Below are 12,875 nucleotides of genomic sequence, written 5' to 3'. Positions count from 1 at the left end.
GAGTTCATCTACAACCAGGAGTTGTCAAAACTTGTAATGGTTTCGTAATGATGTGTGTGGGATGTGCTGATATAATAGAAATAATTGTCATGGCTTCAACGCATATTTGCCCGATTTCATCACGTGGAATATACAGCTTTATCTTACACCCCCCCCCCCCCCCGCCACGTGGATCTATTTAGGATTACTGATGGATTTAAAGCCGATCTTCCAGGGAATAGGTTAGGGATTATTCAATACTAAATATGTGCACTGGTGGATTGGCGTTCTGAAAAGTTCGAAAACAAGTATAATCATATTGACCGACTGAATTGCAGCGTTTGAGGATTATATTGCTCATCCTGTCAGAACCCGCCTTAAACAGCGGGAGGTAATATGAATAGACTTTATTCAAATCTTAGTGATGCAAATAAAAAAGAAATTGAGAAATAAGATAATGTCTACGTTAAGATATATTCAAGACCAGCCAAGACCAGTCTGACGGATTTAATAATTCAAATTGTCAGGTCCTTTTTGCTTTGGAAAGGCTTTACATAAGGGTTAACTCAGTTAATATGCTGCATAATATTGCAATTGCGGTTGCAATGCGTTCTTATTTCCTGTTTGCAAATATAGATTACCAGCACAGAATATAAATATATGTATATATAATAGATATACAAATCAATTGATTGTAAGTCTAAATCCATTCAAGATGAATCTGCTATAAGTATATAGCGTTGGGGTTATATGTGACCCTGCATCACAAAACCAACAAAAAGTCGCCAGATATGGATTTTTAATTAAGGCCAAATTCTGAAAGGGCAGACTCTAAGCTTTAAAACGATGTTAAACACAATTCAAATGGACTCCCATAACCATATCTAAAAACTGTAGAGAACGCACACACTCTGGAAAGTGCGAACTGAGAAAAGATGCTCTGAAGTACAGGGTCTATTCAAGCGCGTAATCTTTACCAAGCTGTGCTAGCTGTGGTACGAATGGGACAAAAAAAAAAAAAAAAACGGGATGTAAACCACTGGAGCAACAACAATGTCGGGATTATCAGATGAAGCTGAAATTGAACATGCTGTATTTACACATTCTGTCCATGATTAATGCCAACTTTCAAAGCATTATTCTTCCAAAAGTTATTAGAGTTGAAAGTGAAGTGTGAGCAAAGGATAATGAAAAGGAACCTCTATAATATAGACATACCTGATCACACTATACTCCACAAAAATAAGGGTTGTCATTGGTTGTAGAAAAACCTTTGAAAACACACTTTCCAATTCATTTTATGATCCCAAACTTAAGGATAATGTAGAAGAAGAATAGCTCTTGCAGATAAAATGAAAAACTCAAGATTAACTTGGCTGACCCATTTCACCTTTTTTGAGTCCTCACATAAAATCAAGAGGTGCGACTTTTTGTTCGTTTTGTGATGCACGGTCACACACACACACACACACATACACACAGACATATATATATATGTATATATATATATATATAATATATATATATATATATATATATATATATATATATATATATATAAAATATATGCTTCTGACTTTACGGCTTGACTCACTGAAGACGATTAATGGGAATATTGGTATTACTTTTTGGTATTGTGGCAGTGTATTTTTGAAACATAAGTTAAATCTTTATTAACATCAGCATCCTAAGATGTCACAGTTTCAGACAAACTTTCTCATTTCCAAATGCTAAATTTGTGCAGAGCTCAAATGATAGACAAGAAAACTGAAGTTCACAAACTTTTAATTGAATCATAATTCCACAAACATTGTTACAGCTTTAATAAAAGATAAAAAAAATTGTGACCATCATTGGCAAATTGCACACAACACTAACAAACTGCACCTTTTAACTGAAAATAATCCTAATTTCAAGCAGTGGTGATGTTTCTTTTAAAGGGCAGATTGTAGCAAAAACGAAAACAAGGATATCACATTTCTCACAGGTGTGTAATATGTAATTATTTTTCTTCAAAAGAATTATCTATCAAAGACTCGTGTATGCAGAATGTGGTATATTAATCGAGCTTTTAAGTCGAAAACATCATTAAAACCTTGATTGATTTTTTTATTTTAATTCATAATTATGAATGTATGCTTGCCTGTGTTCATGCAGTATACATCAAACAAGCCAGGCTTACTGGCCTGCATGCTGTGACACGACTTCATTGTGAATGCCGTCCCTACTTTTTTTCTTTTTGGCGCAGTACACTAATATAGGCAGGCAGTACTTGGTCTTAGATTAATTCAGACATATTATGTAAGTGCAAAGGGGTAGACGGTTTGGAGGGTTTAACCCCCCCCCCCCCTCCTTTGAACTTGAAAAGGGAATTTTGGGTGTTTGAGCATCCCCCATCCCTCTTTGTTTCCATGATGTACAGTAACAGACCTCAGTAACATTGCATTTGTGGTTAGGCTTCTTTCATAGAGTATATATTATTATAAACATTCTAAGAAAAGCGTGCACCAGATCATTGGCTTTCATTTCACAAAATACACAAGCTTCCTCTTCAGAGGGGATACTTCTACTTTTATATACTTTCATAGTGCGCAGTGAAGATAAGCACTAGAAAAAAAAAGGGCTACGTGCGGATACCATGGTTTTCTAATTAACATGTCCTCGAAAGTGATATTTCTTACCTTTTAGATTGAAAAATTTCCAAATTTCACATCAAACGTATGCACCTATCGTTGACTTTTAATTGCAATCGCAATAGCTTTCAGCACAGTCCACTTCCATATATGCTAAGTACACACCGGAACATTCGGAGCAAGAGTTGACACATATCAGTTTAACATTTTTTAACATCTTTATCATTTTTCTGAGTAGTTATATTTTTTTCCTTTTGAGAAAAAGTGCAGTCTCATCGCATGAACATCAAGATTTAGTTCAATTATCGTAGCTGCACTGTACTGTATCCTTGCATTCGTATGATAACGTAGTGCGTCTGCATGTTTCTGTGCTGAACTTTCATTTCTATCTAAGTCTACCTGCATCATGTGTCCTCTCTCTCTCTCTCTCTCTCTCTTCTGTCTCTCCCCGTGGAACCTATTCTTTGCAACCATACTTTGTCTGTTTATTAGGTTTCTCCAGCTAATGTTGGTAAGATATGAAGAGTTTGTTTGCAAACAACGATAAGTCCATTTTTGAAGATTTTGAAGTACGGTCTCTGTCATAAAGTACAAAATAATACCTTTTAAAATGATATATTGGTCACTACATATAAAGGTATATTTTTGAAGTTATGGTCAAAAGAAGCAAAAATTTTCTTATTATTCTCTTTATTTTTCTTGACCTATAATCGCAAATACGTATGTCCATTTGACAAATATGGATTTATTGGTTTCTGCAAATAAACGCTTCATATACTCAAGTGATTGCCTATCACAATTTAATTTCTGTTTCGTTAAGCCGAAGTGTATTTAGTCAATCATTCCACGTCATAAAAACTTTAAAAAAAAAAACCTTTAATAGGACTGTATCTAGTAGACTGTATTTGCTTATACTTCATATCTAGTCATCTCTATGTAAAATATTTATTGTGCTGATTACAGTTATACTATTAGGAGTATAAATCATTGTCAGTTCTGCTCCATTGTGTTCATTAGTGCTATGTTTTTATTTGCCGCGTTCGCACACCCGACTCACTCGACGGCGCGCCAAATTGGCTTTTTTTTTCTCAAGTGCACAAACCAGCCAAAACCGATCGATAAATCTCCAAATGCCTCAGTACAATGAAAGCTCCACTCACGATTCCATTTCTGTCACATATAGCTTGCATTTTGGGGTGATTGAATATCAAGCTGTGTTCCCTATTGGATTTGCGAGTAAGTTTCAAGTAAGTCATTCTTAATCAATATTGTAGCTACTGGTCATTTGAAAGAAAAAATGATTATAGAATTGCCATAGAATGCATACATCATAGCAAATCTTGGCATTTTCTCTCCAACTTTACTCATTTCATGTCCGACGTTACGAAATTCTATAAAAGGTTACATGGATCTACGTTGCAGTCTCAACATACTGTGGCACAAAGGCGGTGTACACCGTGGCGCAACAAAGATTACTACCTATATTACGTTATCAGTTATAGATTAAACATGAATATCCAAGAGACAATTTCCCGTGCAAGCACGGATTTGCATGGTTTTCGAGTCAAAGCAATAATTACATCTGAAGATCCACCACACAAAGATTTTCCATTAATTTTCATTTTTCTAAATTGTGTCAGAGTGCCGGAGTTGAACAGATATGTGATAGCCAAGTTAGGCAGAGACTCTTGAATACCTTTTTTTCTTTTACCTGTTTACCTTACCGTTGAAAAACTGATTTCATGAAAGTGAGATAAGACATCAACGTGTAAAATAAGATGTAAATCACAAACTATACAATAAAATACCATTAAATTAATATACACGCGGCTGCAATCAAAAGGGCCTATGTGTGTGTATTTTATGTGCGTAAGCAAGGTGCATGACGAGAGTTGGCCCAGGCCAGGAACAACAAGAAGAACAAAATAGTTCCAATCCCTGTAATTATCACCCCGAGTGACGTTTTTGACATGCTTTGACAAAGTCTGAACAGCCAGTTTAGTTTCCCATATTTTCTTTAAATATCTCTTTGCTGACGTCACGACAGAATCTCGGCACCTTCTTTGAATATCAAATTACGCACACGTGGTTCAGATTAAATCGTGCAAACGCGTCAATTTCACTGGTGGGCTGCTCATCTATGTGTGTTATTATTTTTGATTATGCGCCCTAATAAGTTTCCATTGGTCGCTTTAACCTATGAATTGCACAGCTGTTGTGATGGTGCATTTGTTTGTGCAACGTGCGTTAGATGCCTTATTTGGCTAAGCTCTCCTAACGTATAACAAGGTAGCAATTACAAAGAAAAATAAATAAATGAATAAACACCAAAACACCTGAAATGAAATGAGAGAATCTGCATGTTTTGTTTTGTTTTTGGGTTTTTTTTTTTTTTTTTGGGGGGGGGGGTCGTCGATTTATCAGGCATCTCGTCGTCCTTTTGAGTGTTTTGATGTTTAGAAATTCTGTTCAACAACAAGAACTACTGGAAAGAAATAGAATATGAATTTTGAATATATTTTGAACAGGTTCACTACAGAATATTCTTAAACAAAAATGACTTACTATAATACGAATAACCAGAGTTGAAAGTCCTGTCATTTTCAGTTGAAGTGTGCAATACTGCACCATTTTCAAAGGAGTATTTTAGTGTAAAAACAACCATAGGCAATAGAAATGAACACAGGCTGAGCACAAACTTGTGCGGTGTCTTCGCGCAGGTGGGATGCTCGATAACAGCATCAAAGAAGGACAATAACAAATATATAACTACTGGACGGGAATTCTCGTTAAAGGTAGCTCGAGCTTTCTAGATAAGATGAGGACTCATCCATTGATGCCGTGCCGTTGGTGGCGGAAGGCGTCGTGCTAAACGTCATCGATGGTTCACGTGAACCGCAAGGCGTGCATCGGCACTCCTCCACGATTTCAACGAGTCTGGTGACTTCGGGCGTCCCTTCGGCGGCGTCGCAAGTCAGTTGAACCTGCATTTTAATGTATTAAGAAGGGGGAATACCCGTAAGGTTATAAAACATAAGTCCATGTAAAGACAAATTTAAGATTATCTATCGAGTTCCCCTTATGTTTTGCCCATGTTTAACATTGGTAACTTACATTCCTTTCTTACTGAATGAAGGAATTTCATTAATGCATATTTATGAAGAGCTAACTCGTGCAGCATATCCACTTTTAAGAATCCTATCAATTTCATACACTGATTTATTCAACTTCTACCCTCCCCCGAAATGTAAGCGAATAGTTCAGTATTACTGGCTGAACACGTAGCAATTGACAGCATCGTTGTCAACATAGTATAAATTCTCTCACATAAAACTTTGATGCTAACGTTTCATTTCACCCAACGCGCTCGGCCAATGAGTAATATGGCACACCACAAAAGCTTGAAAAAAAAAAAACGATTAAAGAATTTATTTGTTATCTAGTTTAGCCGCCGTGTGGTGAATGTCAAACTTTTTACACATAATGCATACGAGAGGGGCTTTAGTGGACGGACATATGTTAATAATTATCTCTAGTAACAATATTAACCAAAGCCATAATCGTTACTGTCCGGGTGGGAGTTTGTTTGCTTTTTAATCGTTTTTCCCTTTTTTTAAGTTTTAGGTTTTATTTTGTTTCTTGTTTATTAAAGATTTGGGGGTTGCTGCTGCCATTGCATTTGCAAATAATTGAATGTATCAAATTTCACAGTTCTGTTTGAAGAGACCAAGGCAATATGTTTCTTATACTATTGTACTTTTTTTCTCTTGGAAATTAACTGTATTTTTTTTTTTCGGATTTACGAACCTTATTTCCTTGTCGAATTACCTTCGGCGTAATGCACCTTTTTTAATTTTCAGATCAAATAACCTTGGGAATGACGATCTTTATTTCATTTTCGGAACTACGAACCACTGAATAACGCCACAAATGTTCAAATTAACGAAACTTTTTTCTTTTTTTTTTCTTCTGAAATTAACGAACCATAAGGTATACGGAATTTTAGTGTTTCGTAGTAATGGACTTTTGTAATAACAAACATCATTCGTAAATTTACTAATTTATCACACAATGCAACACATGATCGTTACAAATTGAAATTCTTACATTTATCCAGGAGATTAGCGAAGGCTGGCAACAATCACATGACCGGAAGTCGTCCTTGTTACCAAGGTGAGGTAAAACCTTAGGCACGGTATAACTGATACATTGTCCTGCGCACATCTGAAATTTGAAAAGGAAAAGAAAGCACGTCATTAAGGTATTGCTTTTATTCGTAATTTCATTGGCTGGCGAGAGATAGCTCTTGTCACAAAATTGATGAGTAATCAATATTGCTTTAAGTGTGTCACCATGGAATTGCATGTAGGTTGCTTAGAAATTGGACGAGAAAGGCCCCGCAGTTATTTTTTTTTTTCTTTAAAATTTTCATGTGTAAACTGACACTGATCTCATGTTGTGATTTTTTTTAATGTCTGTCATATGGGATATATATATGTATGTATATGTATCCGTATACATGTGTGTGTGTGTGTGTGTATGTGTGAGTGTGTGTATGTGTGTGTGCTTGTGTGTTTATATAGAGGCATGCTGTTTCATGGTATCATTATGATATATTGATTAATTAAAGGAAGAAGTTAAAAAAATAATAAATTCATATATTTACGTACCTTGTTATCAATAGTTCTTGATGAGCATCCTTCGTGTTCGATCACCTGTTTGATATGTCTTGCTACGCACCACGTGGTGTCGTGAGGAAAGAGAGCCAGTCTGTTGATAAGGTGAGCGCCATAATGTGTTGACGGTGACTGAGAAGTTGGCGCCACGACGGTGGCGCCCGCGTTATGGTCACGTGGTCCCTCTAGACTTTCCTGCGCTGGAGTACGCATAGACTGCGTCGGCTCGGCGATTGTGTCATCCCTCGCAGATAGCAGGTGATGGTATTTAAGAAGTGAACTTCCATACAGAGGACTAGATGACGTTACTACGACACAGGCCAGGGCTGAGAAAACCAACATATTCGCAGAGCGGATTTTCGTGAGGAACTCCATCTCTGAGTGGAACAGCTGTGGAAAGGTACCAAAAGAAGGATCTGAAATCAATGAACGTCTTTAGTCTGTCTTCCAAACATGAAAACAACATCCAGATGTTGGATCGCTCTTTACGGGAAGGCATAAACAATTTCCAATGCTACTAGTCTGGAGAAGCAAAGTTTTACGACTTTTCGTATTGCTCAATGCATGACCGGCGCCACGTTTTCAAAAGTGGAAGTGGGGGCACTGCCGGGTTTCATGAGCTAACAAGCAAAAAGAAAGAAAAAAAAAAAGGAATCGGCGCAAAAACAACAACGGCCTTACCGCGCTCAAAGGTTTCGTTCTATTATTTTCTACTGCCAGTTCCGGGGTAAGTGGTGGTGCGGGGGGGGGGGGGGGGATACAGTCACTCACAGTGGTCACACTCTATGTACGCCTATTCCTATGGAAGGGTGCAAAAAAGTAGGGGTCCGTGTCCCCCTGGCTATGATAAACGGTATCATGTGAATATTCCCTGATCTTTTACCCAAAATAGGTCGGTGTCATCACTTCTGCTAACTATAGTACTGAAGGATGTAATATACTGCATTTCATCGGTATGTCCAGCGCGTGCGTGTGTTCCAAAGTATAAGTAGACACCATTGCCCCCCCCCCCCAAAAAAAGAAAGAAAAAAGAAAGAAGAAGAATGAGTTAAGTAGTACATCGAAGACCAGCTTATTACCATTCATTTTGCATGCAGGTCGGACATAAAAAAAAAAAAGAATAGAAACCTGTTGTAGAAGTAACGTTGGAGAAAACGTATAGATACCGGAAGCGCTAAAAATTTAGTTTGAAGAAAGAAGTAACATCAAAATGTAAAGTCACGAAGAAATGACGGAAATGGATTATTGAAGCTGTATATCAGCGATTATCAGAGAGTCACGTTTTCTGCTTTAATATTGTTGCAACCGTTCTTGTACAGAAATTGTTATGAAAATCATGTAATGAAAATCATGTTATGAAAATCATGTAACATGAAAATCATGTAACATGAAAATCATGTAACTATAGATGTATATAGATATATATAGAGGGCTGCATGCAAATCAAGCAATGCTTAAGCTGTAGCCCTTCTGCGTTATTCATTGCATCACTGTTCTGTTGGACATTTATGTACAAGCAATGAAGAAATGTATTGCTGTATATTCTAAAGGTAATGAAAAAACTCATTTTGTTAGCAACTATATGTTCATGTATATCCATTTATATGTATGGTACCATTAATGTATATGATATAATATTATGTTTATGTATCTGCATGAGCAATGATATAATGCAGGAACCAATAAAATCAAATCAAATCAAATCAAATATGTGTAATGAAAATTGTCGAAATTCTGCGTGTGTGTGTGTCTGTTTGTGTACTTGTGTCTTGATGTTTGTGCGAACGAACTTTTTGGGCAGCAGCAGGTACTACTGTGGCAGTGAAAATGCCTTCAACGTGTATGAGCACGTGCTTATAGAGTTCACAGCGGCGTTGATTTCAAAATAGTATGGGTGTGTCAATTTCAGCGGTGAGGCGGGCTAGGAGAGGGAGACCGAGAGAAAAGGCATACGAGGGAGGTATCCTCCCTATTAAAAAATGTTATCGTCTTTGTTCATTTTTTCACTGCAGTCATATTCTTCCATCAAATTCCATGTCACTATTCTTTGTCCCAGAATAAGTTTGGCATGCTTTATGCATGAGCGAATAATTTCGACAAGCCGTAAATAATTTCTCAATCGTTAGTTGATTTTAGCACAAACGAACTGCCATATGCACACCGCAAATACATACGTATTTATGAACAAACACCAACAAACACTCAAACAAATCCTCATAATGCATATAAACCACCTCAACACACGTTCTTCCATAATATACAATAACACACACACACACACACACACACACTCACACACACACACACGAACAGACACTCAACTATCATGTGCGCGCACACATACAAACTTCCTTGAAGCCTCACCGTGACTTTTTACATGGCTTCTTTGCATGGATGTAGCCATGTAAGTTATGTGTTATTATTTCAATGACAATGTCAAGAATGATATTACCCCCAAAATGTGCTTCGAGTGCGGGCGACAATTTGCGCCGCCACCTCCATGCACAAATTGTCGCCTGTTTCAGGGGGCGACAATTTGTGATGGGGCGACAATTTAGGGCTTTTTACACTTGTCTTTCTTAACCCCGGACTTTCTCTGACCCAGGACTATCGTTAGTCCCGTACCAATTTTTTCAGCTTTTTACACTCGCCAATTAGTCCCGTACTATCTCTTGTCCGGGACTAAGGAGAAAACTGACCTTTTTACACTCGTATTTCTTAGCCCCGGACTTTCCAAACCACATGAATATTCATAATTACGCTGTGTACTGTACACGTACACGCACGCACCGGCAGCACTTGATTACCTCGTTTCTGATTGGTCAGTGAGGGTCGGACTTTGTCTCCGTCGCTTAGCCCAGGATTATTTTTTCGTTCTGTTTACACTCACTTGCTTGGCACCGCAATTGCGGTGCTAACCCCTGCTATTTTGCAGGGCCAGATAGTACCGTACTATCGGTGGGGCTAGCCCACTTTGGCAAAAACGAGTGTAAACAGAAAGTGGGCTAAGGATAGTCCCGTACCAACGGTGGGGCTAAGCCCCCCCCCCCCCCCCCCTTAGCCCCACCGTTGGTCCGGGGCTAAGCAAAAATTTACAAGTGTAAAAAGCCCTTTTGTGTCGCAACAGGCATCTGTTATCCAGCGGCGAAGGTAGGTGCCTATAAATCTATACCTTATGTAGTATCATCAAAAATACGGATGTAATGTTTATATCTCCCACGCTTGTAGTTGTTTCCAAGATAATTGTTTTGTGGCTGCAATGTTTTTATCGTATATACGTATCATACCTGATTACGTAACTAGCTGCTGATCATTGTAAGGTTTCCTTTCATTAGCTCCAATGACTGCATGCCACTGGGAACTTGAGGGGTTCATTGGATCCCCAGTGCGGGCATATGATTTTATTTATTTTTATTTTTTTTTTTTGGGGGGGGGGGTGTCTTTTTTTTTTCTTTTTTATTCCTTCGGCATAAACAAATTCCATTTTCTGACAAAATAACAATGATATTATATAGAAATATAAATGCCAAGTCATCAAATGCCCGAAATAATTATGACGTGTCGTAACGATAAACAACATTTCATGGGCTAATACACTTTTTAAGTTCTTGATCGTCCTAATACTTGCAAATGATATTAAGGTAACGGCTTGAATTCTTAGTTGGCAGCATCAATCGTCAGTATCGTCAGTATCAAAAAATATTACAGTGAATATATATGCATGTATATGTAGTATATAATATATAGAGAGAGAGATCAGACTAATGTGTGTGTCGTAAAATAACGAGCAAGATCGATTTTGTCAAGATAATGGAGAGATACACATGTCAAAGCTCTTCGAGCAGTTTTTTTTTTTCAGATTTATTTAAAATGAATAAATGACCGAAAAAGTGTTAAAGTATAACTACATATATGTACAAGCGAGAGTAATTATAAACAGACCACAAAGTACCAATAATTGCAGTGGACGTTGCAATATCATGCCGTCGTGAAGACGGAGGGTTTGTTATTATTATTATTATTATTATTATTATTATTATTATTATTATTAATGTTATTTTTCCAGAGGGGCCCACATTCTACAAGCTCTGTCTTTTTAGTGGGTCTCTCCATTTTTCGCACTTTAAGCAAAGTTATACATGTACTTCATTTCGATCACTTCTGTTTCTTTCTTTACAACAATGTATAATTACTATAAGGTCCTCAATTGTTGTACATTCTTTTCAATACATAATGTTCTGTTTACCTTATTCTCTGTTGTCAAAAGAAGTGTAACTTATGTTTTGTCGGAAAATGAAATAAACTTTGAATTGAATTGAATTATTATTATTATTATTATTATTATTATTATTATTATTATTATTATTATCATTATTGTTATTGTTATTATCATTATCATTATCTTATTGCTATTGTTATTATTATTATTATTATTATTATTATTATTATTATTATCATTATTATTATTATTATTACGTCTTCAAATCTAGCAACAATCCGCTCTCTATAGATTTAACACATAATATGTTACTCTACCTGAACTTGTAAAACTGAGTAGGGCCTACATAATCACTTCCCATACGATGGCTAAAACACTGCGAGATTCAGAAAAAAAAAATACTCTTTGATGAAACAAGACATATCATTACATTCAAGACACATTGGCATTAGCATTTCTATTTTTCTATGTATAGTTTTATACAATGAGAAGTCATAAGTAATTTGTAGAAGAGAGCGAGAAGAATATCTCTACAAAAAGTACACACACACACACACCCACACACACACACACACCCACACACACACACACACACACTCACACACACTAGCGCACAACCTATCTTAAACAATTCCATCTCAGAGCCCTATAGCATTAACACCGGAAATGATAATAGCAAAGAATTGTATTGGACTCTCATCGTGGGAATCGGTATCAGCGGCAGCATACGGTAGAGGGAAAAATGACAACTTACCAAGGCTGTTAGAGTGAATATCCTCGTCTTGCTTCGTCAAAGTATCCTTTCAGGAGTTGTTATTTCTTTTCCCTAAGGGTCGGAGAACATTCGTATTTATCTGCCTTTCTTGATTTCTCTGTCAACAGTGCATGCATTAAGCATTCCCGTGTCAACGCTTCCGATGGTTAACCGGAGCTCCAATTCTTTGTGTTCACAGGGGAAGCTTTTGAACTCAAACGTCATTAAGGATGATATGGGGGTAAACATACAGGAGTGGAGAAATTTATACATTTTCAACTATCCATCCTAATTTGTTCAAATTCTGAAGAAGGGAAATCACGTAATACATTTACACTCGCAGACGATACAGGTGATATAACCTGCGCGCGCAAATACAAGAAGTTTGAAAAAAAAAACACCAGATCTTTGACGTAGTTGCAAAGATCACACCCATTCTTCTTTCAGCTGACCAATAACGATGAGGCGTCTTGTTACAACGGATACCGGCTCGTTCATATTTACGAATGGTCAAGAAGCACATTATCGTGTTTTCGTCGGCGTGGGCTGATAGCGCACTTAAGCATACACGGGAGGATGTGATTTGTTCAGCCAGCCCTGTGATGAAGAAGCAG

General features: G+C 37.1%; 1 protein-coding gene across 1 annotated transcript in view; it reads right to left on the bottom strand.

The window, feature by feature from the left end:
• Positions 1 to 5,401: 5,401 nt before the first annotated feature.
• The window catches only part of LOC140239210 (uncharacterized), a 40,046-nt gene continuing 32,572 nt past the window's right edge, over positions 5,402 to 12,875 (bottom strand). The window contains exons 4-6 of the mRNA XM_072319092.1: positions 7,283 to 7,678; positions 6,720 to 6,836; positions 5,402 to 5,596 (exon numbers count right to left, since the gene is read on the bottom strand). Coding sequence (XP_072175193.1) covers positions 5,402 to 5,596; positions 6,720 to 6,836; positions 7,283 to 7,678 — 708 coding nt within the window. The remainder of the gene's footprint in view (positions 5,597 to 6,719; positions 6,837 to 7,282; positions 7,679 to 12,875) is intronic.

Source organism: Diadema setosum, chromosome 15, assembly GCF_964275005.1.
Source record: "Diadema setosum chromosome 15, eeDiaSeto1, whole genome shotgun sequence".
Taxonomy (NCBI): Eukaryota; Metazoa; Echinodermata; class Echinoidea; order Diadematoida; family Diadematidae; genus Diadema; species Diadema setosum.
The sequence above is the reverse complement of the archived record's forward strand: the minus strand, read 5'-3'. Positions and strand labels throughout refer to the sequence as shown.